Source organism: Emiliania huxleyi (genome assembly GCF_000372725.1).
Source record: "Emiliania huxleyi CCMP1516 unplaced genomic scaffold EMIHUscaffold_11, whole genome shotgun sequence".
NCBI classification, from domain to species: Eukaryota; Haptophyta; order Isochrysidales; family Noelaerhabdaceae; genus Emiliania; species Emiliania huxleyi.
Genome location: NW_005201792.1, coordinates 141,544 through 162,333, shown reverse-complemented (window position 1 = coordinate 162,333; position 20,790 = coordinate 141,544). Strand labels below are relative to the sequence as shown.

Here is a 20,790-nt window from a genome sequence, read left to right as displayed (position 1 = left end):
TGTGAGCCTCGTACCGCTCTCGCTGCTGCTGCAGTGTTTCGGACACATCCGCCGGGTTTCGGGCCGCAGTCAACGTCACGCGCTTGGCACGGTCGGCAAAGCGCAGGGTGGAGAGATTGTTCTCTACCGCGTCGGCTGTGGGCGAGAGCATTGCGAGCAGCACCGTGCGCGAGTTGCCGGAGAGCGCCGGCTGCAGAAGGCGCGTGAGCACCGAGTCCCGAAATGGGATGTGTGACTCGCCACGCGTAGAGACGGAGAGCGCGTGCACGCACTTGGCGAGCGCCGTCAGCGAGGTATTGATCTGGCAGCGCTCGCGCTGGTGGTCTCGAGCGAGCAGTTCTGCAGCCATGGCACGTTCCGAGCCGGCGAGGTCGACGAGGCAGAAGCGCGAGCGAAGGCCGCCTCTCGCGGAACCGCCTCGCTGCTCGACGATAAATTGCAGCACGGCGTGCGAGCGGGACGACCGCGCATTCGCGTCGGTCGCGCGTATTGCTCGCATTCGAAGAGCCCGACGTATCAAGGCCACGGCAGCCGCTGCGTCATGCAGTGGCACCTCTGTCAGGCCTTGCACGTACGTCTCTCGGCTCTCAGACTCGCGGAGCGCCAGGGCTGGCCTCTCGTGCCCGCCGTCCACGCTCGGCAGGAGCAGGTCCCGAAGAGTCTCATTGTAAACCTCGAGCATCGACGCGCTGACCATGACGCGAGTCCCACAGGTGGCTGCGCACGCGGCATGCTCAAAGATCTGATGGAGCGCACGACCCGCGATGCCGGTGCGCTCTTCGCCCTCCTGTTCGTCGGGCAGGAGACCGCCAAAGATGGTGTGAGTCTTACCGGAGCCTGTCTGCCCGTAGGCAAGCACCGTCGCGTTTATGCCGTCGAGCGCTGCTTCACAGGCCGGCCGAATGTGCGAAAACAGTGAGCGCTGATCCGCCTCCCCGTCGAGGGCCGCGTCAAACTGCGCGGAGAAGGTGCGTTGCTTCCGGATCAGCTGCACGGTGTCGCCCCTGATCGCGAGCGAGTCCACGTCTAGATCGTCACGACCAGATTGGGGTGGGCGCACCCGCACGATCACGCGGATTGGTTCTTCCGGGTTTTGCGTGCGGGCCATCAACGCGAAGAAACTCTCTCTCTCAACGCGCGAACCAACGAACGAGACCGCGGCGGGGGAGGTACGGGCTGCAGCGGGGTGGATCTCGCGCGCGTGCGCCTCGGGCTGAACGTTACATTACACGTAAAAGAGGCAATTTTTCGGTGCTCCCCGCACGGCGAGAACACAGTGTACGTCGCGCTGCAGCACATGAAGAACCACGTGTGGCGCGAGATCTGGCCGGCGATGCCGAGCGACGCGAGGCAGTACTGCCGGCTGGTGACCAACCAGGTGATGTCGCTGTTCGACGGCGGCGGCGGCGGGATGAAGGACGCGGCAGGAGCCGCCGGCCGGGCGGCGGGCCGCGAGGCGGCGCGGGAGAGCGCGTCGCACGGGCAGAGCGAGGCGGCGCAGCGGGCGGCGAGCGAGAGGGCGAGCGCCGAGGCGAGCCGGCGGACGATGGCCGAGCTGCCCGCGAGGCGACGACGAAGCCGTGCACGAGGCAGCACCTCTTCCAGGTGGGAGAGTACCAGATGCAGGTACCTGGAAAAACCCGGGTATACCTGGAAAATACCCTGCGACCGCCTGGGTATCGTGCCGATTTCCTTGAGCACTTGAGCACTGGATAGGGTCGATTCCGCATGGTACGGGACCCCTCGATCGTCTCGCCCTCCCTCACTGGTGTGTTCATTGGGGGGGGGTCATAACAAACACGGCACAGGATCGAGGTGCACGCTGCTGAGAAGCAGTGTCGTCCCCCCTCTCCACCATCTTACAGGGAGACGTCGGCGGTGATGGCGGTGTGACCGATCGAGCTACAAGAGGAGCTTGTTCAGCAGGCGCGATTTCCTCAATTGACAATTGTGCCTCAGATTTTGCCCCAGACCAGCTCTCAGACTCAGGGAAACTCGCGAGTTTCCAGAATGGAGCACCAAACGCCCTCTGTTTTCCCTGGAAATTTCCGGAAACGCAAAGACCAAAGTGCTGGGGACCCTCTGTTTTCCTTTTTGTTTGCCGGAAAAGGAGATGCAGGCCAAAGTGGGGAGCGCATCGCGACACGGAAAAAGAAAGAAAGAAAACAGACACGCCAAACGAGGGATGGGACGAGGACAGGGTCCCCACCTGCACGAGCAGGATTTTGGAAGAACGATCAGGGGGACAGGTGGGGCTCTCCTGCTCCTGACAAGGGACACGACAGGCTCGCAGCGCGGTGCACGGTGGAATCCCACATCCACTGGCGGTCTCATCTCAGTCTAGCGACCTGCCTCCAGCTTCTCACTGGCAGTCTCTCCTACCACAGGCACACTGACACAGGGGTGGCAGGGGCGGCGGCACGAGTCTCCCACATACTATGCGGGCCTCACTAGAGGTGCGGCCTGTGCGTGTCCTCGCCCTTGAGGGGGGAGGGGAAGGGGCTGTGTGTCTGTGCATGTGTGTGTGTGTGTGTGTGTGCATGTGTGTGTGTGTGTGTGTGTGTGTGTGCGTGTGCGTGTGCGTGTGCGAGCCGCCCTGAACGCCACGAGCGCGCCGCGAGCGCCGTAGCGCCGGCGAGCGCCGTCGGCAGCGCGCGACCGCCACCCAAAAGCGGAGGTACATCAGGAGCCGCAGCCGGCCTGCTCTATCAGCCCCGCAGCCGCGGTGGCGCGACCGGACCGCGGTCGCTCCAGGCGCCTTTTGGCCCCGGTTCGAATCGCGGTTGGCGCGCGCCCTCGCGGAGCGACGCGTGGCGCGCGACGCGCGCGCGTGCGCGTGCGCGCCCAGCCGAGCCCTAGGCCGTATGCCGTCTGCCGTCGGCCGTCGGCCGTCGGCCGTCGGCCGTCGGCCGCCGTCGGCCGTCGGCCGTCGGCCGTCGGCCGTCGGCCGCCGCCGCCGCCGTAGCGGCGGCGAGCGCTCGCCTTTTGCGCGACGCGCAGTGTGGACGCGCGCCGCCCAGCGCCGGACGTGCCGGAGCCGGTCCGGCGCGCGCGCGGGCGGCCAGCGCCTGTAAACAGACAGCTGCCGCCCACACGTTCAAACTTCAAAGGTCACCTCGCGTTGTAAATGAAGAAAGCGTTAAATTCTTCTGGCTTCGGCCCTTGGCTGGGCTGGGTGTGCATGTCGGCGTCCAGAAAGTCGGTGACGCTCACCCTCCTCGACGATGGCGCGTCTGAGGGTCACCGCTTTGGCATCAACGCGCTGGCTTCGACTTGCGCGTCGGCGTGGGGATCGTCGCGCGAGCTCTTTACCGGCGGCCGTGACGGCTCGGTGCGCTGCTGGCGCGAGCCCGAGGGTGGTGGAGTCCCGCGGCTGCGCTTCACCGTGGACGAGCACACAGACTGGGTCAACGACCTCGCGCTGCTGACGGACGGCGATCTGACCTCTGCTGTCGTTTCCGCCTCGAGCGACCGGACGATCAAGCTCTGGCGGCCCGAGGGCGAGACGGGGACACCGTCAAAGTGCTACACGCTGCGGCAGCACACCGACTTTGTCAAGGTGCTCGGGTACGCGGCGGACGCGGGCACACTCGCCTCGGCCGGCTGCGACTGCTGCGTGGTCGTGTGGGACGTGGCGCGCCTGGCGCCGCGAGTCGTCATCGGCGGCAGCGAGGGCGCGCGGGCGCACGGAGACTCCATCTACGCGCTGGCGGTTAGGGGCGGGCGCTGCGCGCCGGCGCACACAGGCGGCTGCTTGAGCGGGGCGGTGGCGCCGTAGGTGAAGCTCGACGGCGGGCTCATCGCCACGGGCGCCGTCGACGCGACCCTCCGCCTCTGGGACCCTCGCGCGCAGGCGGCGGCGGTCGGCTCTCTGGTGGGCCACACAGACGTGGTGCGCGGGATCGCGATCTCTGCCGACGGCGGCTGCCTCGTCTCGTGCAGCTCGGACCGCTCGGTCAAGCTCTGGAGCATCGGCCAGCGACGCGTGCAGGCCGAGCTCAGGCGACGCACGCCGGCTAGGAAGTGTCTAGGAAGTGTCTAGGAAGTGTCTAGGCCGAGCTCAGGCGACGCACGCCGGCGGCGGCTGCTCCCGCACCCCGGCGCCTCTCCTCCCGCGACCCCTCCGCCCCGCCCGCCAGGCCGCACAGCGACTCGGTCTTCTGCATCGACGTCGACGAGTCGTGCTCCCGCGTCCTCTACGGCGGCCGCGACGGACTGGTCCTCGACGACTCTTTCGCCGCGCACGCGTCGCCGCCGCCGCCGCCGCCGCCGCCGCGAGGGGTCTGCCAGGTCGGCGCGCCGGCGCTGAGGCTGCACCGCCCGGCTTGGGCGCCAGAGCTGCTCTGGGTGGCAACCTCGGACTCGTCCCTCTCCTGCTGGCGCGCGGCGGCGGGCGCGGGAGGCGGCGCGGGCGGCGCGGCGGCGGGCGGCGATCTGGCGCGGCGGCACGAGAGAGGCGGGAGCGGAGATTGCAGCGAGGCTCCGCCCTCCCACCGGGTGCGCCTCTCCTCCAGCGGAAGCCTCGCCCTCCTCCTTTCCCTCGTCCTCCCCCTCTCCCTCCCCGCCTCTCCCGCACCCCCTTCCCTGCCGCTCCTCCCTCTCCCTCTCCCTCTCCCTCTCCCTCTCCCTCTCCCTCTCCCTCTCCCTCTCCCTCTCCATCTGCCGCCGCCGCCTCGAGACCCACCCCTCCGCCGCCTCTCGCCGACTGCAGGTGGCAACGATCCGAGGCAGCGCCGCTGTGAAGCGGCTGGCGGTGCTGCCGTGCAAGCGGCGCATCCTGACCGAGGACACGCGCGGGCTCTGCGCGCTGTGGGAGGCGCTTCTCCAGCCTCTTCCCCCTCTCCCCCCTGCCCTCTCCTCCCTGCCCTCTCCCCCCTGCCCTCTCCTCCCTGCCCTCTCCCCCCTGCCCTCTCCCCCCTGCCCTCTCCCCCCTGCCCTCTCCCCCCTGCCCTCTCCCCCCTGCCCTCTCCTCCTCCGCGAGTCGTCTCTCAGCGGGGGAGAGGGGTGCGGCTGCAGAGGGGTGCGGCTGCGAGTGCGGCCGTGTGACGGGCTGCGGCGTCTGCAAAGGTGCTGCCGCGGGGCAGCTGCGTGCGCCGCTTCGACGCGGGCGAGAAGTACGACAAGCTGCTCGCCGAGCTGGCCGAGCCGACGGCGCAACGTGCGCCGCCGCCCGAGAGGGCTAGAGCACGGACAGTCGAGGGGACGGGCAGACAGACAGAGATCGACTAGTCGGACATGCAACGCCGCGTGTCTCACCGGGCGGGTGTTCTGTGCTTCCCCTCCTCCCCGCCAGGCACGTACAGCGCCTCGTGGTTCACCGCATCGGCTCGCTCGGGCGCGCTCGAGCTCACGCTGTGCGCGAGCAGCACCTTCAACGCCGAGGGCAGCTTCTCCTCTCGCCGCTTCCCCCCCTTCCCCTCTCCGCATGCCTCACGCGTGCCCCACGGCCGTAGGATACGCCTCTGAGCTCGGCATCGCCGGACAGGTCCCAGAGATGACGCCGAGAGACCGCCGAGAGGCCACCACCCAAGTGGCACCCAAGCGGCACCCAAGTGGCCTCCGCCGCCATCTCCGGTCAGCTCGGGCCTCGCCTGCCGACAGGAGGACTTTCGGGTCAACCTCGGCGAGCAGCTCTTGTGCGCCCTCTTTGCCAGCTGGCGCGAGCGCCAAAAGCCCTCCCGTGCCGCTGCCAACGGCGCGCCAGCGCAGCCCCCGCACCGCCCCCGCACCGCCACGCCACCTGCCCGCCAGCAAAGGCCGTCGCACACGCGCCGGAGTCGGCCTCCCCTCTCTTGCAGGCGCGGGAGGCAGCGGCGCCGGGGGCGGCGGCGCTGGCGGCGCTAACTCTGGCGGCGCGGGGAGCGACGGCGGCGGCGGCCAGTGCGCGTTCCGCTCGCTGGAGCAGACGCCGGTGTTGATATGCGACGGCAGCGTGGTGACGGCGCGCAGCAGGGCGTCCCGTCTCGGCGACTTGCCCGACGGCGCGGTACCGTCGTGGGTGGGGCAGGCCGTGCTGCACGCGCAGTTCTCTCCGAGGGCACCGCTCAAGCTCTCCTTCTTCCTGCAGCCGCACCCCGCCTCGGGCCTGCCGCTGCTGCCGCCCGACTGCAACAAGCTCGCCGCCGCGACCGCTCTCCGCCTCGACAAGGTCATCGCGTACGTCGAGGAGCGCGTCCCGTCGGGCAAGCCGCTCGCCCTCTTTGCCAGCGGCAAGCCGCTCGCGCCCGACATGTCCCTCGGCGCGGTGCGCGCTTTTGTATGGAAGTCGGCCGACGAGATGGTGCTGCAGTACAAGCAGGCCTGACGCGACTCAGCAGCAGCCCGGGGGCCAGCGTGGGGCCGTTCCAGCGAGGCATCTCCTCTCTTGCGGCCCGGGGTGCGAACGGTTGCCATGACGGTTGCGCACGCCCATATGGCCTACCATTCCACACTGGTGTGAATACGTCCCGAACCCATACTTGGGACCCGTAGCATATGGTGCGCACGCCGCATGCACACCACAGCAGGCGCCAGCACCCGGCACCCGCCAGCAGAGGAGGCGCGTGAAAAACGGCTCTGCGCGTGAAACGTATTATAATACAACTCGCACACGTGCACCCCGAGCCAGCTGCACGCGTCCTCTTGTTTTACCGTTCTGTGGGGGGAGCAGGCAAAGACAAAGTGCACTCACGATTCGTTGTTCGTCAGCCGCTCTAGGAGCGCCTTTTGCTCGGCGTCAACGCGAGCGAGCGAGTCACACTGCGCCGTCAGCCTGTCCAGCTGCGCCTTCTTCTCGTTGATCATCGCCTGAGAGGCGCAATCTGGTGTCTGTGGCCGGAACGCGGGAAATGGCTCTTTACGGCCGCAACAGGGGGCGCCTGCATCTCCAGTGCCTTGCGTTTCCGCGTCTCTGGCTCTGCCTCCACACGGTTGCCGAGCCCTATGGCACGGAGCTTCTCCGCCTCGATGAGCGTGGCGCGGCTCTCCATGACGGAGACAAAATCCGCAACGATCGCGCTAAACTGTGTCGTCCGGTTCAGGAACTCGGTGCACTCCTCCTGCAGCTCCGCCGACGCCTTGGCCTGCCCAGGAGGAAGGAGATGCAGCCCGTCGCTGTCGGCGTGGATTCCCTGCTCCGCGAGAGCCGCTGCCGCCGCGCTCATATTCGCGCAGGGCCTCGCTGGCTGTGACCTTTGTCGACGGAGCAAGCCGCCCCGCGCCGCGATCGGCGGAGTCCGCCGCCGCCCTGTGCAACGCGCGCGGGGAACGTTTCAAAACAAAGAAATACGAAAAACGTAAGGAGAGGTGTGTGGTGGCGGCGTGTTGGGTTGTTTGTTTTCTTTCTTTTTTAGGTCGGGGTATACCACACCATTCTAGAAGGGGAAAAGAAACGGGGAATGAGGGGCCCGCCACGAGGAGTGCGTTTTGGGGATGCAGAGCGTGCAAGGCGGCTAGGGATGAGGCCGCAAAAAAGGCGCGCGGGCAAGGAGGAGAGATGGAGAACGGGGAGACTGGGACGATTGGACACAAGAAGACAGTGAGCCACCGCTGGGTGCGCTCCTTAGCTCCCCGGCCCTGGATGTGAGGCTACCGACTGCACTCCAAGTGCTCCAAGTGCTCCACCACAGGCGTCGTTGGCGCACATACTGAGCGGCAGCTGCGCTGGGAAATCAGGAAGAGGCGCGTTACTTCATGCGGAAGCTCAAACACACGGCGAGGGCGACAGCAAGAGTCGAACGGGCGGCGCCTGACTCAAAAGACACAGCCGCATTCCTGAGACGAGCGAGGGCAGCCTCCTTAAAGGCAATGGGGTGGCTAGATTTGGAGCGCTCGCCGAAGAGGAGTACGACAAAATAGCGCCCGTGATTGCCTGCACGCTGCCCGCACTCACGGACTCCATACCCGAAAGAAAGAGAGGGGAGCTCGCAGGAGAGGTGACGAGTGAACTAGAGAACTACAGGTAGTGGGGAAGGCAGCTTCGATTGCCGTACAGACATGGGTGCGAAACAACGACAAGACCAAGGCACGGGCAGAGGAGCGAGAGAAGAATTTTACAACAAAACTCCCTCGCACAACACTGGGCACGGGACTGGCGCGCACTGGCACTAACACGAGAGAAGAATATAGGGTGGATAAAGCGCCTGTTCACGGCATGGAGGGTGAGCCACGCTGAACGTAGAGCCGAACGGGAGGAAGCCGGGGACGACGACTCCGAGGAGGACGACACACCAGTGGTAATCTCGTCGTCAGCTGTCACGATGCACCCGAAGGGGACCCCAGCGCCAGCATCATCTGTGGAAGTACAAAAGTGTCCGAAGAGAGAGTGGACCTGAGCAACGATATGACTTGGCGGCAAATGATCGCAGTGGGCGTCAGAAGAGTCGTCCTTGCGCGAGGAGAGCTCGATAAACTCGAGGGGCCAAAATATGCCGCGAGGTCCGAGGAGGGCAGAGTTGCGCCGAAAGGCGAGAGAAGCCGCGAGAGCAAGGGAGCGGCAGGTGGCGGCGCCGTCGCAGGACGAGGCAGAGGAGAGCGACGCGACAGAGGAAGAAGCGACAAGAGAGAGAACGACGAGAGTGGGACGACCGCGGGGTGGCATGAAGGTTGCAGCGAGAATCGGGGGCGAGAGACTGCGAAGAGAGATCGGAAGAGGCGGACGCCCAAGGGTGGGCGACGGCTAGCGCATCACACCCCTCTCCTTAAAATCCCTGTGTGGTGGCGGCGTGCCGTCCTCCCATCCCTCCCTTGGGTTGAGTCTGTGTTCTTTCTTTCGCCTCTCGAATATTGGCCCCTACTTTCGACGCACACGACCGGGGGCCGTGCCACCCGAAGACCGTTTCGGGTTTCGCGGGTGGTCCACTCCAGAGAGAGCTGTAGCTGAGCTGTAGCTGTGTCCTGTGAGCTGTGAGCTGGGAGGGTCCTCCGCCCGCCGGTATCCCGAGTCGGTGCCTGGTGCCGAACCTGTCGGACCTTAAGGTCATTCACGGGTGTCCGCGGCCCACTGTGCCCGCTGGTAGGACAGTGATCGCCGCAAACCCTGTGGTCAGCTCGATATCATATCGGATATTTTTTGTAGGCACCGGAACGCCAAAATGAATTAAAATGGGCGGTTTTCGAGGGCGGGAATCTGGAGAATCTGGGAATCTGCTCACCACGGATCCCCACCTCATCGAGAAACTTTTCACCCCAAGATATACTAGTTTTTCAAGGTGCTCTACAAGTTAGACACAAAGATACGGCATTGCAGGCCATTTAGGATTCCTAGACGATCACTGTACACACTGTAGGCCAAAATCCCCACTGTGGGCCGGGAGCAACCTTAAGACAGCATTGTAGATTGGGGCTCCCACCGTCCCCGACCTTCACCGCAGATCTCACGTCTCGCACGCCACACAGCGTCCCGCTCCCGGTGAGTACGGCGGTCAGAGCTCGCGCCCCGGTCGTCAGACTGCCCCCCGTTGGACGGGTAGGCCGCTCTCGTCTAGCCAATCAGCCCTAAGCGAGCGGGGCCAGGGGCCGTCGCGTCGTTTTCGATCCTAGCTTCGCAGAGATAACACATATACGAGATATTTTTCGACACCGAGATGATCTCCCGTCGGAGATGCGAGAATCAGGCGAGAATTGAGAAAAAACCACCCACACGACCCCACCAATTTTGCTTGTGGTCACCACTGCGGTAACGACATCGTCGTCACAGTGTTGGCGGTATTGCGTCACCCCTCCCACGCCGCGCCCCACGCACACCGCGGCCACACCTCTCCTGCAGGAGCACGTGCAGGAGCCTCCTGCTGCGGCTCCCGCCTCTCTCAGCTGGGGGCCCCTATCCCTATCACTAATCCTATCCCTATCACATCCTAAAATCCATCGCGCTGCACTAGCACACCGGGCTATCCGTCTTTCCTGCTCTTTTTGCGGGGGCCGTGGCCCTTCTCCGGAGGCGCTGACTGCACGTCGACATCGCTGCGCTCGTATGCGTTGGCGCTCTGTAGCCGCGGCGCGGCGTGGTGAGTGGGCAGGCCGCGGTACGTCGCGCGGGTGGCGGCGGGCGGGCGCGGGGCGCGCCTGCAGCTCGTCGAGCTTCGCCTTGACAAACTCGACCAGCGCTGGCTCGTCGTCGCGCAGCAGCAGCGTCCGCTCGTCGAGGTCGCGCAGCACAAAACTCGGCGCCTGGCTCGCGGCGCGCCGGTCCTCGTCAAGCTTGAGGATGAACTGCTTGATCGCCGGCCCGTCGCACGCGAGCAGGACGCCGCCAGTGGCGTTGGGCATGAACCCGCGCTTCTACCCAGGGTTCGGGTTCCTGCGCGTGGGGGGTGGGCGCGCTAGCAGGATGCTGTGGTCTGGCTGTGGTCCCGCTTCTCAAAAGGCATATCTACTCCCCATGACGCCACACGCGGGCCCATCACGTAGCCGCCGCGCGCAAGCGCTTCAGCACAAACACCCCGCCCCGACCGCCCCTGGAGACGCGCACCTCATCATCACAGTGCGTCGTCCGGAGCGTCCCCACGGGGGACGGGAGCGGGATGCGCAAGGCACCGCCGCTTGAGCGGGCGCCGCTGCGCTGCAGCGCGAAGGAGCACTCGGTGAAGGTGACATCCAGCAGCGGCTCCGTTTCCGCCGCCCCGGCCTCCGCCACGCGGCCGTCGACGCGGATCTCGAGGATCGAGGGCAGGAACGGCAGCGGTATGCGCACGCGGTTCTCGACGACGCCCGTGTCGAGCGAGAGGGCCTGCTCGTTGGAGGCGCCGCTGCGGCCATCCTGCTGCGCTCCCGCCAGCGCCGGCGCCACCTTGAAAAACGCCGCGTAGGTTGCGTCGATGAGCCCTTGCACCGGGCTCGAGGTGCGCGGCCGTGACGCGTCGGGCAGCTCCGCCTGCGTCGAGAAGATGAGAGCCCAGCGGCCGTCGGGCGGCGCGCTAGTCACGCTGCACGCCTACGCGCACGGAGCTGTCGAGAGTGGCAGCAGTGGTGTCTGATGGGTTAGCTGCTCACGAGATGGATCGCGCCTCGAGGTCGGCGACGGCCGCCAGGACCGCATCCCTCGCCGCAGCGCTCGGGCTGCGCTTGAGGGTCGCGACCGACGACAGCAGCGCGCGCTTGCGCTGCTGGACCACGGAGGGCGCTGAAAGCGCCAGGGCGGGAGGAAGGAGCATCCCGGCGAGGAGCATAGGTCTGTGTGTCGAAACGAGGAGGGCGGGGTTGAATGGGCTAGCGCTGTGCCGGCGTCCTCCCAGACGTGTCGTCGAGGCCGTGAGACCTCGTTGCGCCAAAGACAATTTTGCCACAACCGTTGTGCGAAGGACGAGGCCCGGACGTTTCTGAGTGACCTCGCCGATGACGATCTCGCTCATCTGCGCCGCCAACTACGTGTGTGTGTGTGTGTACACACTCACACTCACTCACCCGCCAACTTGCAACTACCTCGAAGCGCGCAAGGCTCTGTGCCTCTGTCTGGCCGAACTCTGCGAGCATTTCGCCTTAACGCGGCTCGCGTCAAAGGAGCCGAATGGAGCGGTGTCGGTGCGCGCTGCCGCAGACATCCGAGTCACATCCGAGCTGAGCTGGGCATCGAGGCAGACATGGCACCAGAGGAGGTCAGGAGGAGCAGGCGGCGGCCACGGAGCCACCGTGAGGATGGCGACGCACCTACCTGCGGCGTCAGTGGCATGCCCGTTTGCAGACGCCATAGGCGATGACGTCTTTGAACTCATCGTAGGTAGGTAGGTAGAAAGGTGAAGAACAGCCAGGATCATCGTGGGAACATGGTGAGGGGAATAAAAGAATTACCGTCAAAGCGGGTACCAACGCCTCCGTTGCCGCTCGTTGGGCCAGCAGCTCGCCCAGCGACGTGTCAATGGCGGCCACCCAGCAGCTCAACCCGAACGCCGATGTGCTCAAGTCGGGCCAGGCGTCGCTGATGAACATCAACGCGGCCCGCGGCCTGCAGGACGTGCTCAAGAGCAACCTCGGTCCCAAGGGCACGCTCAAGATGCTTGTCGGCGGCGCGGGCGACATCAAGCTCACCAAGGACGGGAACACGCTGCTGCACGAGATGCAGATCCAGAACCCGACCGCGTGCATGATTGCGCGCATCGCCACCGCGCAGGACGACATCACCGGCGACGGCACCACCTCCGCCGTCCTCGTCGTCGGCGAGATGATGAAGCAGGCAGAGCGCCACCTCTCGGACGGGGTGCACCCGCGACTGCTGTGCGAGGGGATCGAGCTGGCGAAGACGTCGCTGCTCGAGTACATCGACCGGACCGCGCTCGCCAAGGACTGCGCCGACCGCGACCTGCTCCTCCAGATTGCGCAGTGCTCGCTCCGCACTAAGATGCACCGCGAGCTGGCGGACATGTTTACCGCCATCTGCGTGGACGCGGTGCTGACGATCCGCAAGCCGGACACGCCGCTCGACCTGCACATGGTCGAGATCATGCACATGCAGCACAAGGCAACCCTCCTCCACTCCCGCTTGCCTCCCCTGCCCTCTCCGCACCACCCTCCTGCCCTCTCGCCCCTCGCCCCGCCACATCCCCGCCTTGCCCCGACACCCCCCCCCCCCCACCACCCCCTCCCACGCCGCACCCACCCGCTCGCGGCTGCCAGCCGCTCCACCCCACTGCCCGGCCGCCTGCTCCCCTCCCCCCCCCGCTCCTCCCCCGGATGCTGCCCTTCTCCCCTGGCTGCTCTCCTCCCCTTGCTCTCCTCCCCTTGCTCTCCTCCCGGTCCGCCCGCTCCTCGGCCCGCTCCCGACGCGCGTCTCCTCGCTCCTGCAGGCGGGCACCGACTCTCGCCTCGTCAAGGGCCTCGTCCTCGACCATGGCGGGAGGCACCCCGGCATGCCAAAGCAGCTCAGCAAGGCGCTTGTCCACCTCGAGCGCACTCTGTCTTGTCTTCTGGTCTCACCTCTCACGTTCAATGAGCTGCTCTTAGGTGCGCGTCCTCACCATCAACTACGACCTCGAGTACATGCGCTCCGAGGTCAACTCGGGCTTCTACTACTCCAACGCAGAGGAGCCTCACCCCCCTCACCCCCCGCCCGCAGCCGCCAGCCCGCAGCCGCCAGCCCGCAGCCGCCAGCCCGCAGCCGCCAGCCCGCAGCCGCCAGCCCGCAGCCGCCAGCCCGCAGCCGCCAGCCCGCAGCCGCCAGCCCGACGTCGGGATTCTACTTCTCGCTCACCGGAGCGACGCTAGGGATGGCGGGGGAGGGGGAGGGGGAGGGGGAGGGGGAGGGGTCCCGTCTTTGAGCGTTGCGTGGTGTGTGCGCGTGTGAGCAGGAGCGCGAGAAGATGGTGCAGGCGGAGCGCAAGTGGGTCGACGACAAGACAAAGCTGATCATCGACCTGAAGCGCAAGGCGTGCGGCGAGGGCGAGACGATGGTGGTCATCAACCAGAAGGGGATCGACCCGCTCGCCCTCGACCTCCTTGCCAAGGAGGGCATCCTCGCGCTGCGCCGCGCAAAGCGGTGCCGCGCAACTCAATCACCAATCGCCCACACCACTCCCACACCCTCCACACACCTCACCCACACCACACCACACACCGCACACCACACACCATCACACACCCGCGCCGCACCCCCCCACTCACCCGCTCCACCCCACCCGCACCCACCCGCCCCCCGCCCCCCGCGCAGGCGCAACATGGAGCGCATCACCCTCGCGTGCGGCGGCGAGCAGGTCAACTCGATCGACGACATGACGCCCGAGGCGACGCTCCATACACACCTCCTACACACCTCCTGCACACCTCCTACACACCTCCTGCACACCTCCTGCACACCTCCTGCACACCTCCTGCACACCTCCTGCACACCTCCTACACACCTCCTGCACACCTCCTGCACACCTCCTACACACCTCCTGCACACCTCCTGCACACCTCCTGCACGCCTCCTTTACACCTCCTGGGCGCCCCCTAGACCCCTCCAGACCCCTCCAGACCCCTCCGTCAATATGAGCGGCACGGCAGGGGCCGTGTGTGCAGCGTGGGCCGGGGCATGCGGCGAGCCCCGCCCCGCCGCGTGCAGGTGCTCGGGTACGCGGAGGAGGTGTCGGAGCAGACGCTGGGCGAGGAGACGTACACTTTCCTCGAGGGCGTCTCGAACCCCTTCTCGTGCGCCACCGCCCACCCGACCCCGGCCGGCCCCTTGCACGCGACCGCGCCCACGCCACGCCCGCGACACGGCAGGTGCACCATCCTCATCAAGGGCGCGCACCCGCACGTCATCTCGCAGATCAAGGAGAGCGGCCCCTCGGCCCCGCCACCCGCCGCCGGGGACGCGTCCACGACACGTCCACGACACGTCCACGACACGTCCACGACACGTCCACGACACGTCCACGACACGTCCACGACACGTCCACGACACGTCCACGACACGTCCACGACACGTCCACGACACGTCCACGACACGTCCACGACACGCCCCCCGCAGGAGGCGGTCCGCGACGGGCTGCGCGCCGTGTCCAACGCCGTCACCGACGGCCAGCTGCTGCCGGGCGCGGGCGGCATCGAGGTGCTCTGCCACGCGCACCTGATGGAGTACCGCAAGAAGGTGCAGGGCCGCGCAAAGCTCGGCGTGCAGACCTTCGCCGACGCGCTGCTCGTCATCCCGAAGACGCTCGCGGACAACGCCGGCTACGACGCGCAGGACGCGCTCCTCAAGCTGCAGGAGGAGCAGGAGGCGGGCTCGCCAAAGGCGCGGACGCGCGCACACACACACACACACACACACACACACACACACACACATCTTCCCTCCCCTGCCTCCCTTGCCTCCCACGCCCCGCGGTCCCGCCGTCGCGCGCCCGCCGCGCCCGCCGCCTGCCGCCTCTGGCAACCCCGCCGCACCGGCGCGCCCACACTGAACGAGACATGCCAGCGACCGCCGCGTGCCAGTGAGTGCCTGCCAGCGAGTGCCTGCGCGTGACGTGTCGCCGCACGCCTCCCTCCGGCCAGGTGGGCCTCGACGTGGAGACAGGCGAGCCGCTCGACCCGTGCGCCGCCGGGCTGTGGGACAACTTCCGCGTCAAGCGGCAGATGCTGGACTCGGCCGCCGTCATTGCGGCGCAGCTGCTGCTCGTCGACGAGGTCATCCGCGCCGGCAAGCAGATGAAGAAGGGCTAGCGTGTCCTCTACTTGCCCGGGGGCGCGTTGGCGGTGACCTCTGGCGCCACGGGACCGGGCGTGGCGGCGCAAGCAGAGTGCCTGTGGGGGCGGCGCTGTCCGTGCCAGCGCGCGTATTGACTATTGTTGGTTTCCACTGAGAAAGTTGTAAGTAAACAACCACAGAGCGCATTTGTACGCCGACGCGCCGTGCAGCAGACTCTATCTCTAATCTCTATAGCGCACACGAGTCCGCGACCGGCGCGACTCTCTCGAACTCGATCGGCGATCGCACGCTCGTCTCGCCACACACCGTGGACCGCCGTGCGAGAGACTCCACACAGACTCTCCACAGACTCCCCACAAACGAAGCGACGCTGAGAATGAGAACGTACTGTACATCTGTACTCAGAGACGGCGCGTCATATGTACGTACGCGTGCAGAGACACTCCGCATGACCCCGCCGGGAAGGGTTACCGGCGCAGGTTGCGCGCCTCGCGCATCTCCTGCTCGTACAGGCTGCGCGCCAGCTCGCGCGAGCCCGCCTCGCTCGCGTTCCAGCGCTCGGTGCAGCCGGGGCACAGCCACTTCCCTGCGGGCACGTGTTCGAGCGGCGGCTTGAGACAGGAGAGGTGGTACGCGCGATCGCAGCCGTCCCCGTCGCACAGCAGCGTCTGCGTGGGGTCGTGGCACCCGCCGCACTCCGCGCAGGGCGTGTCCACCGGCTTCCGCCACCCCGCGCCGCGCTCGTACACGCTCACGTCTGCGAGACGCGGTGCCGCAGGCGGCGGCTCCGGTGCCGGCTGAGCAGCCTCGGCTGCCAGCGGCGCATCCCCGCTCTGGTCCGACGTCGAGGGCTGCCCTGCCGCCGACGTGCGGCGCCGCTTCACCGGCGGGGCCGGCGCGGTGGGCCGCTGGCGGCAGCGTCGGCCGTTGAGCTCAAAGAGGCACTCGCCGCAGTGGCCATACTGTAGGCAGCAGCCGTTGATGCCGCATACCACGTAGCCAACGGTCGCCTCGAGCCGCCGCCGCTCGTCGGCCCCCAAGACCTGCTGGCTGGGGTCGTGATAGCCAGCGCCAGCCGCCGCCTCTGCTGCCTCCTCCATCGTCACTGCCTCTGACGCCCCGTCCGCTGCCTCCTCCGCCGCCTCCTCCCCTACCTCCTTCGCTGCCTCCTCCCCTACCTCCTCCGCTGCCTCCTCCGCTGCCTCCTCCGCTGCCTCCACCCCTGCCTCCTCTGCCTGTCCGACCCTCCGCGCATACGCCACCGCCGCCTCCACTGCCGTGTCGAAGCGGCCGATGGCGATCTGCCGTCCCGAGCCGCCTAGGCAGATCCGCGCTTCGAAGCGGCCAGAGGACTCCCGCACATTCTTGTAGCCGGTGGCGGCGTTGCTTGACAGATGCAGACGCAAGCCCTCCGCCTCCTCCGCCACCGGCACTGGTGCCTCCTCGCCCTCGCCCTCTTCTTCGCCGTCCTCGCCGTCCTCGCCCTCCTCACTCACCTCCGCCACGACCTGCTGGAGCATCCAGTCGATCGCCTGCGTAACGGCCGCCCGCTGCGCGTACGCCACAGCCGCCTCGACCGCCGTCGTGTAGCAGCCAATCGACTTGCGCCGGAAGCATGCCTGGAACCGCTCGCGCCGGCTGCTGCCCCGCCTCTTCGCGACGCCCCTGTACCCGGTGGCGTTCGAGGAGAGGTGGAGCACGAGGCCGTCGACCTCCGTCACACGCTCTGCCCGCGCAACCGCCGCCGCTGTCTCCGCCGTCCCTTCGCCGCCGCCGAAGCCTCCGTCGTCCGAGGACTCCTCGTCCGCCTCCTCGCCCGCCTCCTCGCCCGACTCCCCGCCGCCCGCCCGCCCCTGCTCCTCCTCTCGCAGCATCTCGTGCAGCGAGACGTCCTCCAACAGCTCGCCGTCATCGCACCGCACCGTGTACAAGCGGGACGCGCCGTCAAAGCTCAAGATCTCGCCCGGGTACAGCGCGCCGTCGGAATACTCGAGGACGACACGGCCTCCCACCTCGAAGGAGCTCTCCTGCTCCTCGCTCTCCTCCTCGTCGGTGCTCGCCTCACCGCTCTCCCCGCCGCTGTCCTCGCTGCCCTCCTCCTCCTCGCTGCTCTCTCCCTCCTCACCGCTCTCCTCCTCCTCGCTGCTCTCCTCCTCGTCGCGGCGAGAGCGGCGGCGGGCAGGGCGGCGCGGCCGCCTCTCGCCCTTTGTTGCATGCGAAGGCTGCGTGCGGGAGGCGGCCTGCAGGTCGATGCGCCGCTGCAGCCGCCGGGGCATCGGCTTTGCCTCGTCCCGGCGCACCCACTCCTCCAGCCTCGCGACGGTGGCGAGATCCGCGGCGCTCAGCTCCTCGTGTCGGTACGAAGGGTGGACGAGCTCGCCGCCGGCACTGTCGCCTCGTCGCGAGGCGCAGCCCCCGCTCGCCGCCATGTGCGCACGGTACGCGTAGCGCTGCACCTTGAGCAGCCGCCGGCCGCGCAGCAGCAGCTCGCGGTTGAAGGCGACGTCCTCAAAGTTGGCGAGCGGCGCGACGTACTCGACGCCCGCGCACTGCAGCGAGTTGAGCAGGCAGCACTTGTACACCTTGACGTTGTCGAGTACTTCGGTGTACGTCTTGGACGTCTCGGTGCCGTTGGAGCGGAGGAAGCCCGCGAGAGCGATGGACGAGATGCCCTCGCGCCGCTGCACGTGCATGAAGGCCTCGCGAAAGAGCGGACCTGACGTGTCACGAGTGCCGCGTGAGGGACAGATCTCGCCCCAAGGGCGTGCTGACACACGAGGTGGTGCAGCGCGAGCCTTGCGTGTGCCTCCGCGCCAGGCCGTCGCTCCCGCGCTCGATGCGCACAAACGTCGAGAGGTTGTCGTCGCACATCCAGAAGAAGGGCGTGCGCCACTGCAGCGCCCGCTTAAGCACGTGCCGAGCGTACCCCACCGGCCTGCCCGCCTGAGGCAGCGCCAGCAGCAGCGAGCCAGGCCAGCAGCGCCGATACTCCGCCTCCTCCTCCGGCGACACCACCGCCACCACTAGCGCACCCTCGCCCCCGCCCTCGCCCTCGCCCTCGCCTTCGCCCTCCCCGCCGAGCGCGTGCTCTGTACCCCAGTGCAGATGCGCCGTCTCCGGCCGGCCGCGCGAGAGGACAAAGATGGGCCACAAGCGCTGCCCACCCTGCTGCGCTGCCTCATGCACGCGCGCCGGGCCGACGACAGCCGCGCACGCCTCCAGCAGCCGTCGGAAACCTCGCAGCGTCGGGGCCGGCCCGGAGAGCCGCAGCATCGGCACGTCCGTCGCACCGCCCGCTTCCCGGCCGAGAGTCGGCGCGGTCGGCTCGAGCGGCCAGTCGACCGACTCGAGGGGGGCGTCGGGGGGCGGTGGCGCCGCCGCAGCTTGCATCCGGCGTGCCAGCTCCGCGCCGTGCGTCGCCCCTCCTCGAGCGGAGCGACCGCCGGAGCTGCCGCCGCGCAAGCTCTCGTTGAGTCGGTTGTACTGGTGGACGGACCAGCTCTGCTGCGTGTACCTGAGACATGGGGAGATATGGGGAGATATGGGGAGATATGAGGACCAGCTCTGCCGCGTGTACCTGCGCCTCGCGGCGTGTGGGGGTGCAGGGCGGGTGGCGGGCTCGCGTGAGCGTGCAGGGGCGAGAGCACCGCGCTGAAGGGTGCACGTGGTTCAGCGGGTCCGCTCCCGCCGGAAGCACCGTCTCCTTGGTCGCCTAGGAGGACACGTCCGAGGTCGAGGCGACGCCTCCTCTCCCGCGCCAGGAATCGGTGTTTGGGGCGCGGCGCCTCGTCGCCGTCCGCGGGCAGCATCCGCCTCTGGATGGGCTTGTAGGGCTTCTGCCTCCACTCTGTGATCGGCCGCGCCTGCGAGGGGGGGGGCCGTGGACTCTCGCTACGGCGGCTGCGCGCGCTCTGTCCTGTGCCGCAGGGCAGGCCGTGAGCGGAGGCCGTGTGGAGGCGAGCGCACCACGCGCTCGTGCTTGCTGCGCCGCGCCCCGTGCTCCGCCGGGCCCGCGCTCTCCACGCGCGGCTCCTCGCGCGGCTCCGTCGACGACGCGGCGACGGCAGCAGCGGCAGCAGCGGCAGCAGCGGCAGCAGCGGCAGCAGGCGCAGCAGGCGCAGCAAACGCAGCAGGCGTAGCAAGCGCAGCAGGAGCAGCCCGTCGCTTTCTCGGAGGCTTCTCGGAGGCTTCTCGCAGCCTTCTCGGAGGAGCAGCAGAGGCAGCAGAGGCAGCAGAGGCAGCAGAGGCGGAAGAGGCAGCAGGGGCAGCAGACGCAGAAGGGGCAGCAGCGGCGGGGGCAGCGCGTGGATGGCCGCGACCCTCGGTGGTCTTGGAGGCGGGGGCGGAGTCGGAGGAGCTCTGCAGCCTGTCCAGGTACGCTTGCACCAGGGCGGTCCCGCGCGCGTCGCGGGAGGAGCCGCAGGCGGATCGGAAGCACGTCGAGCGGCGGGGGTAGTTTGCGCTGCCGCAGCAGCCGCACCGCCAGCAGCCGTCGACGCCGGCTCGCGGGGCGGACCTGCGAGGGGCGGGACACGCACCTCGGCGCACCTCTCGCCCCGCCCGCCCCTCCCCCGCCCCCTGCTGGCCGAGCCTACCTGCCCGGCCCTCCGTCGGGCAAGTTGAGCTTGCGCAGCTCCTCCGACGGGTCGCTGTCTGGCCGGGGCGGACCGAGCCGCAGCTCGAAGGCGTACGGGCCGTCGTGCAGCAGCGAGAAGCGCTCGCCGGGGACGAGGCGGCGCGTGTTGCCCTTTCCGAGCCTGGCGCCGCCGACGAATGTGCCGTTGGTCGAGCGGTCCTCCAGCCACACCTCCACCGCCCGCTCTCCGGCCGGCTGATCTCCGCCCCCGCCAAGCCGCAGGTGCAGCTTGCAGTGCGAGGCCGAGATGGCGGCGCACTCTCCGATGGTCTCGTCGCAGCCCTCGTCGCGGCCAATCTCGAACGAGCCAGGCAGCGGCAGCCGCAGCGACAGCAGCGGGTTTGGGTCCCGGCTCCCGACGCACAGCAGAGAGGCGAGCGGCGGCGACGGAGTGTGGGGGGGGCCGAGCGGCGGCGATGGGGGGTGGGGGCGGCCCGCTCGCGCGGGGTAGGCGCGGGCTTGGAGAGGCGGCGGCGGCGGCGGCGGCGGCGGAGGTGGAGGGGGGGGCGGTGGGGGCGGTGGGGGCTCCTCCTGCCATGAGGCGGGCGGCTCTGCTGCTGCTGCTGCTGCTGCTGCCGTGGCGCGTGGCGAGGCGGCTGGGTCGCGTGCGAGAACCCTTCCACCGCTGGCGGCGATGCGGCAGTCGTAGTGGCGCGGGACGCCCTCCTCCGCCACAGACTCGACCCGAGTCCACTCGCTCACGGCACCCTCCGCACCACCCTCCGCACCACCCTCCGCTCCAGCAGTGGGCTCGTCCGGCGCCTGGTCCGCCCGACTCCTCTCCACACACCCGACCCGAGTCCACGCCGAGCCGTCAGCCTGCGCACAGCTGCAGGCGTGGGGTGGCGGAGGAGGCGGAGGCAGAGGGGGAGGGAGGCGCGCCGCGGACGGCGCGGGAGAAGCGTCCTCCTCTGCAGCGAGTGAGGCGTCGCTCCCGCCGCGCCGGACGGCGATGGTGGCGCCGCACAGCTCCGCTCCGTCGAGGCCGAGGGCCGCCTGCGGTTAGGGGTAGGGGTAGGGGTAGGGGTAGGGGTAGGGCGAGGGGGAGGGGGAGGGGGAG

At 68.2% G+C, this 20,790-nt stretch overlaps 6 protein-coding genes across 6 annotated transcripts in view; 2 read left to right on the top strand and 4 right to left on the bottom strand.

Moving 5' to 3' along the window:
- Nucleotides 1-76: 76 nt before the first annotated feature.
- EMIHUDRAFT_62669 (hypothetical protein) lies at nucleotides 77-1,108 on the bottom strand (the record flags this gene model as incomplete). Its single annotated transcript, XM_005791810.1, has 1 exon — nucleotides 77-1,108. A coding segment is annotated over one exon (1,032 nt), but the record flags the coding sequence as incomplete, so codon positions are not given.
- Nucleotides 1,109-3,127: 2,019 nt separating this feature from the next.
- Nucleotides 3,128-6,620, top strand: EMIHUDRAFT_448817 (hypothetical protein; the record flags this gene model as incomplete). Its single annotated transcript, XM_005791809.1, has 8 exons — nucleotides 3,128-3,712; nucleotides 3,779-4,023; nucleotides 4,140-4,218; nucleotides 5,068-5,158; nucleotides 5,294-5,383; nucleotides 5,454-5,485; nucleotides 5,602-5,695; nucleotides 5,799-6,620. 8 exons carry the CDS (start codon nucleotides 3,128-3,130, stop codon nucleotides 6,302-6,304), a joined length of 1,722 nt encoding a protein of 573 aa, XP_005791866.1. The 3' UTR covers nucleotides 6,305-6,620.
- Nucleotides 6,621-6,666: 46 nt separating this feature from the next.
- Nucleotides 6,667-7,142, bottom strand: EMIHUDRAFT_62728 (hypothetical protein; the record flags this gene model as incomplete). Its single annotated transcript, XM_005791808.1, has 2 exons — nucleotides 6,667-6,786; nucleotides 6,849-7,142. 2 exons carry the CDS (start codon nucleotides 7,140-7,142, stop codon nucleotides 6,667-6,669), a joined length of 414 nt encoding a protein of 137 aa, XP_005791865.1.
- Nucleotides 7,143-10,318: 3,176 nt separating this feature from the next.
- Nucleotides 10,319-11,218, bottom strand: EMIHUDRAFT_420752 (hypothetical protein). Its single transcript, XM_005791807.1, has 2 exons — nucleotides 10,983-11,218; nucleotides 10,319-10,909 (listed from the first exon to the last, which is right to left on the bottom strand). The coding sequence occupies exons 1-2, from the start codon at nucleotides 11,142-11,144 to the stop codon at nucleotides 10,379-10,381; spliced, it is 693 nt and encodes a 230-aa protein (XP_005791864.1). The 5' UTR covers nucleotides 11,145-11,218; the 3' UTR covers nucleotides 10,319-10,378.
- Nucleotides 11,219-11,793: 575 nt separating this feature from the next.
- On the top strand, nucleotides 11,794-15,270 carry EMIHUDRAFT_433378 (hypothetical protein). The gene is made up of 9 exons (XM_005791806.1): nucleotides 11,794-12,430; nucleotides 12,756-12,839; nucleotides 12,913-12,993; nucleotides 13,257-13,444; nucleotides 13,616-13,688; nucleotides 14,009-14,094; nucleotides 14,170-14,221; nucleotides 14,417-14,680; nucleotides 14,941-15,270. Exons 1-9 carry the CDS (start codon nucleotides 11,831-11,833, stop codon nucleotides 15,106-15,108), a joined length of 1,596 nt encoding a protein of 531 aa, XP_005791863.1. The 5' UTR covers nucleotides 11,794-11,830; the 3' UTR covers nucleotides 15,109-15,270.
- Nucleotides 15,271-15,561: 291 nt separating this feature from the next.
- Nucleotides 15,562-20,790, bottom strand: part of EMIHUDRAFT_199883 (hypothetical protein) — a gene marked incomplete at both ends in the record, with an annotated part of 5,697 nt that continues 468 nt past the window's right edge. Inside the window, 12 exons of the mRNA XM_005791805.1 lie at nucleotides 15,562-16,203; nucleotides 16,339-16,458; nucleotides 16,603-16,759; nucleotides 17,012-17,082; nucleotides 17,395-17,793; nucleotides 17,867-18,117; nucleotides 18,190-18,608; nucleotides 18,742-18,806; nucleotides 19,061-19,126; nucleotides 19,481-19,610; nucleotides 19,690-20,012; nucleotides 20,346-20,549. Coding sequence (XP_005791862.1) covers nucleotides 15,562-16,203; nucleotides 16,339-16,458; nucleotides 16,603-16,759; nucleotides 17,012-17,082; nucleotides 17,395-17,793; nucleotides 17,867-18,117; nucleotides 18,190-18,608; nucleotides 18,742-18,806; nucleotides 19,061-19,126; nucleotides 19,481-19,610; nucleotides 19,690-20,012; nucleotides 20,346-20,549 — 2,847 coding nt within the window. The remainder of the gene's footprint in view (nucleotides 16,204-16,338; nucleotides 16,459-16,602; nucleotides 16,760-17,011; nucleotides 17,083-17,394; nucleotides 17,794-17,866; nucleotides 18,118-18,189; nucleotides 18,609-18,741; nucleotides 18,807-19,060; nucleotides 19,127-19,480; nucleotides 19,611-19,689; nucleotides 20,013-20,345; nucleotides 20,550-20,790) is intronic.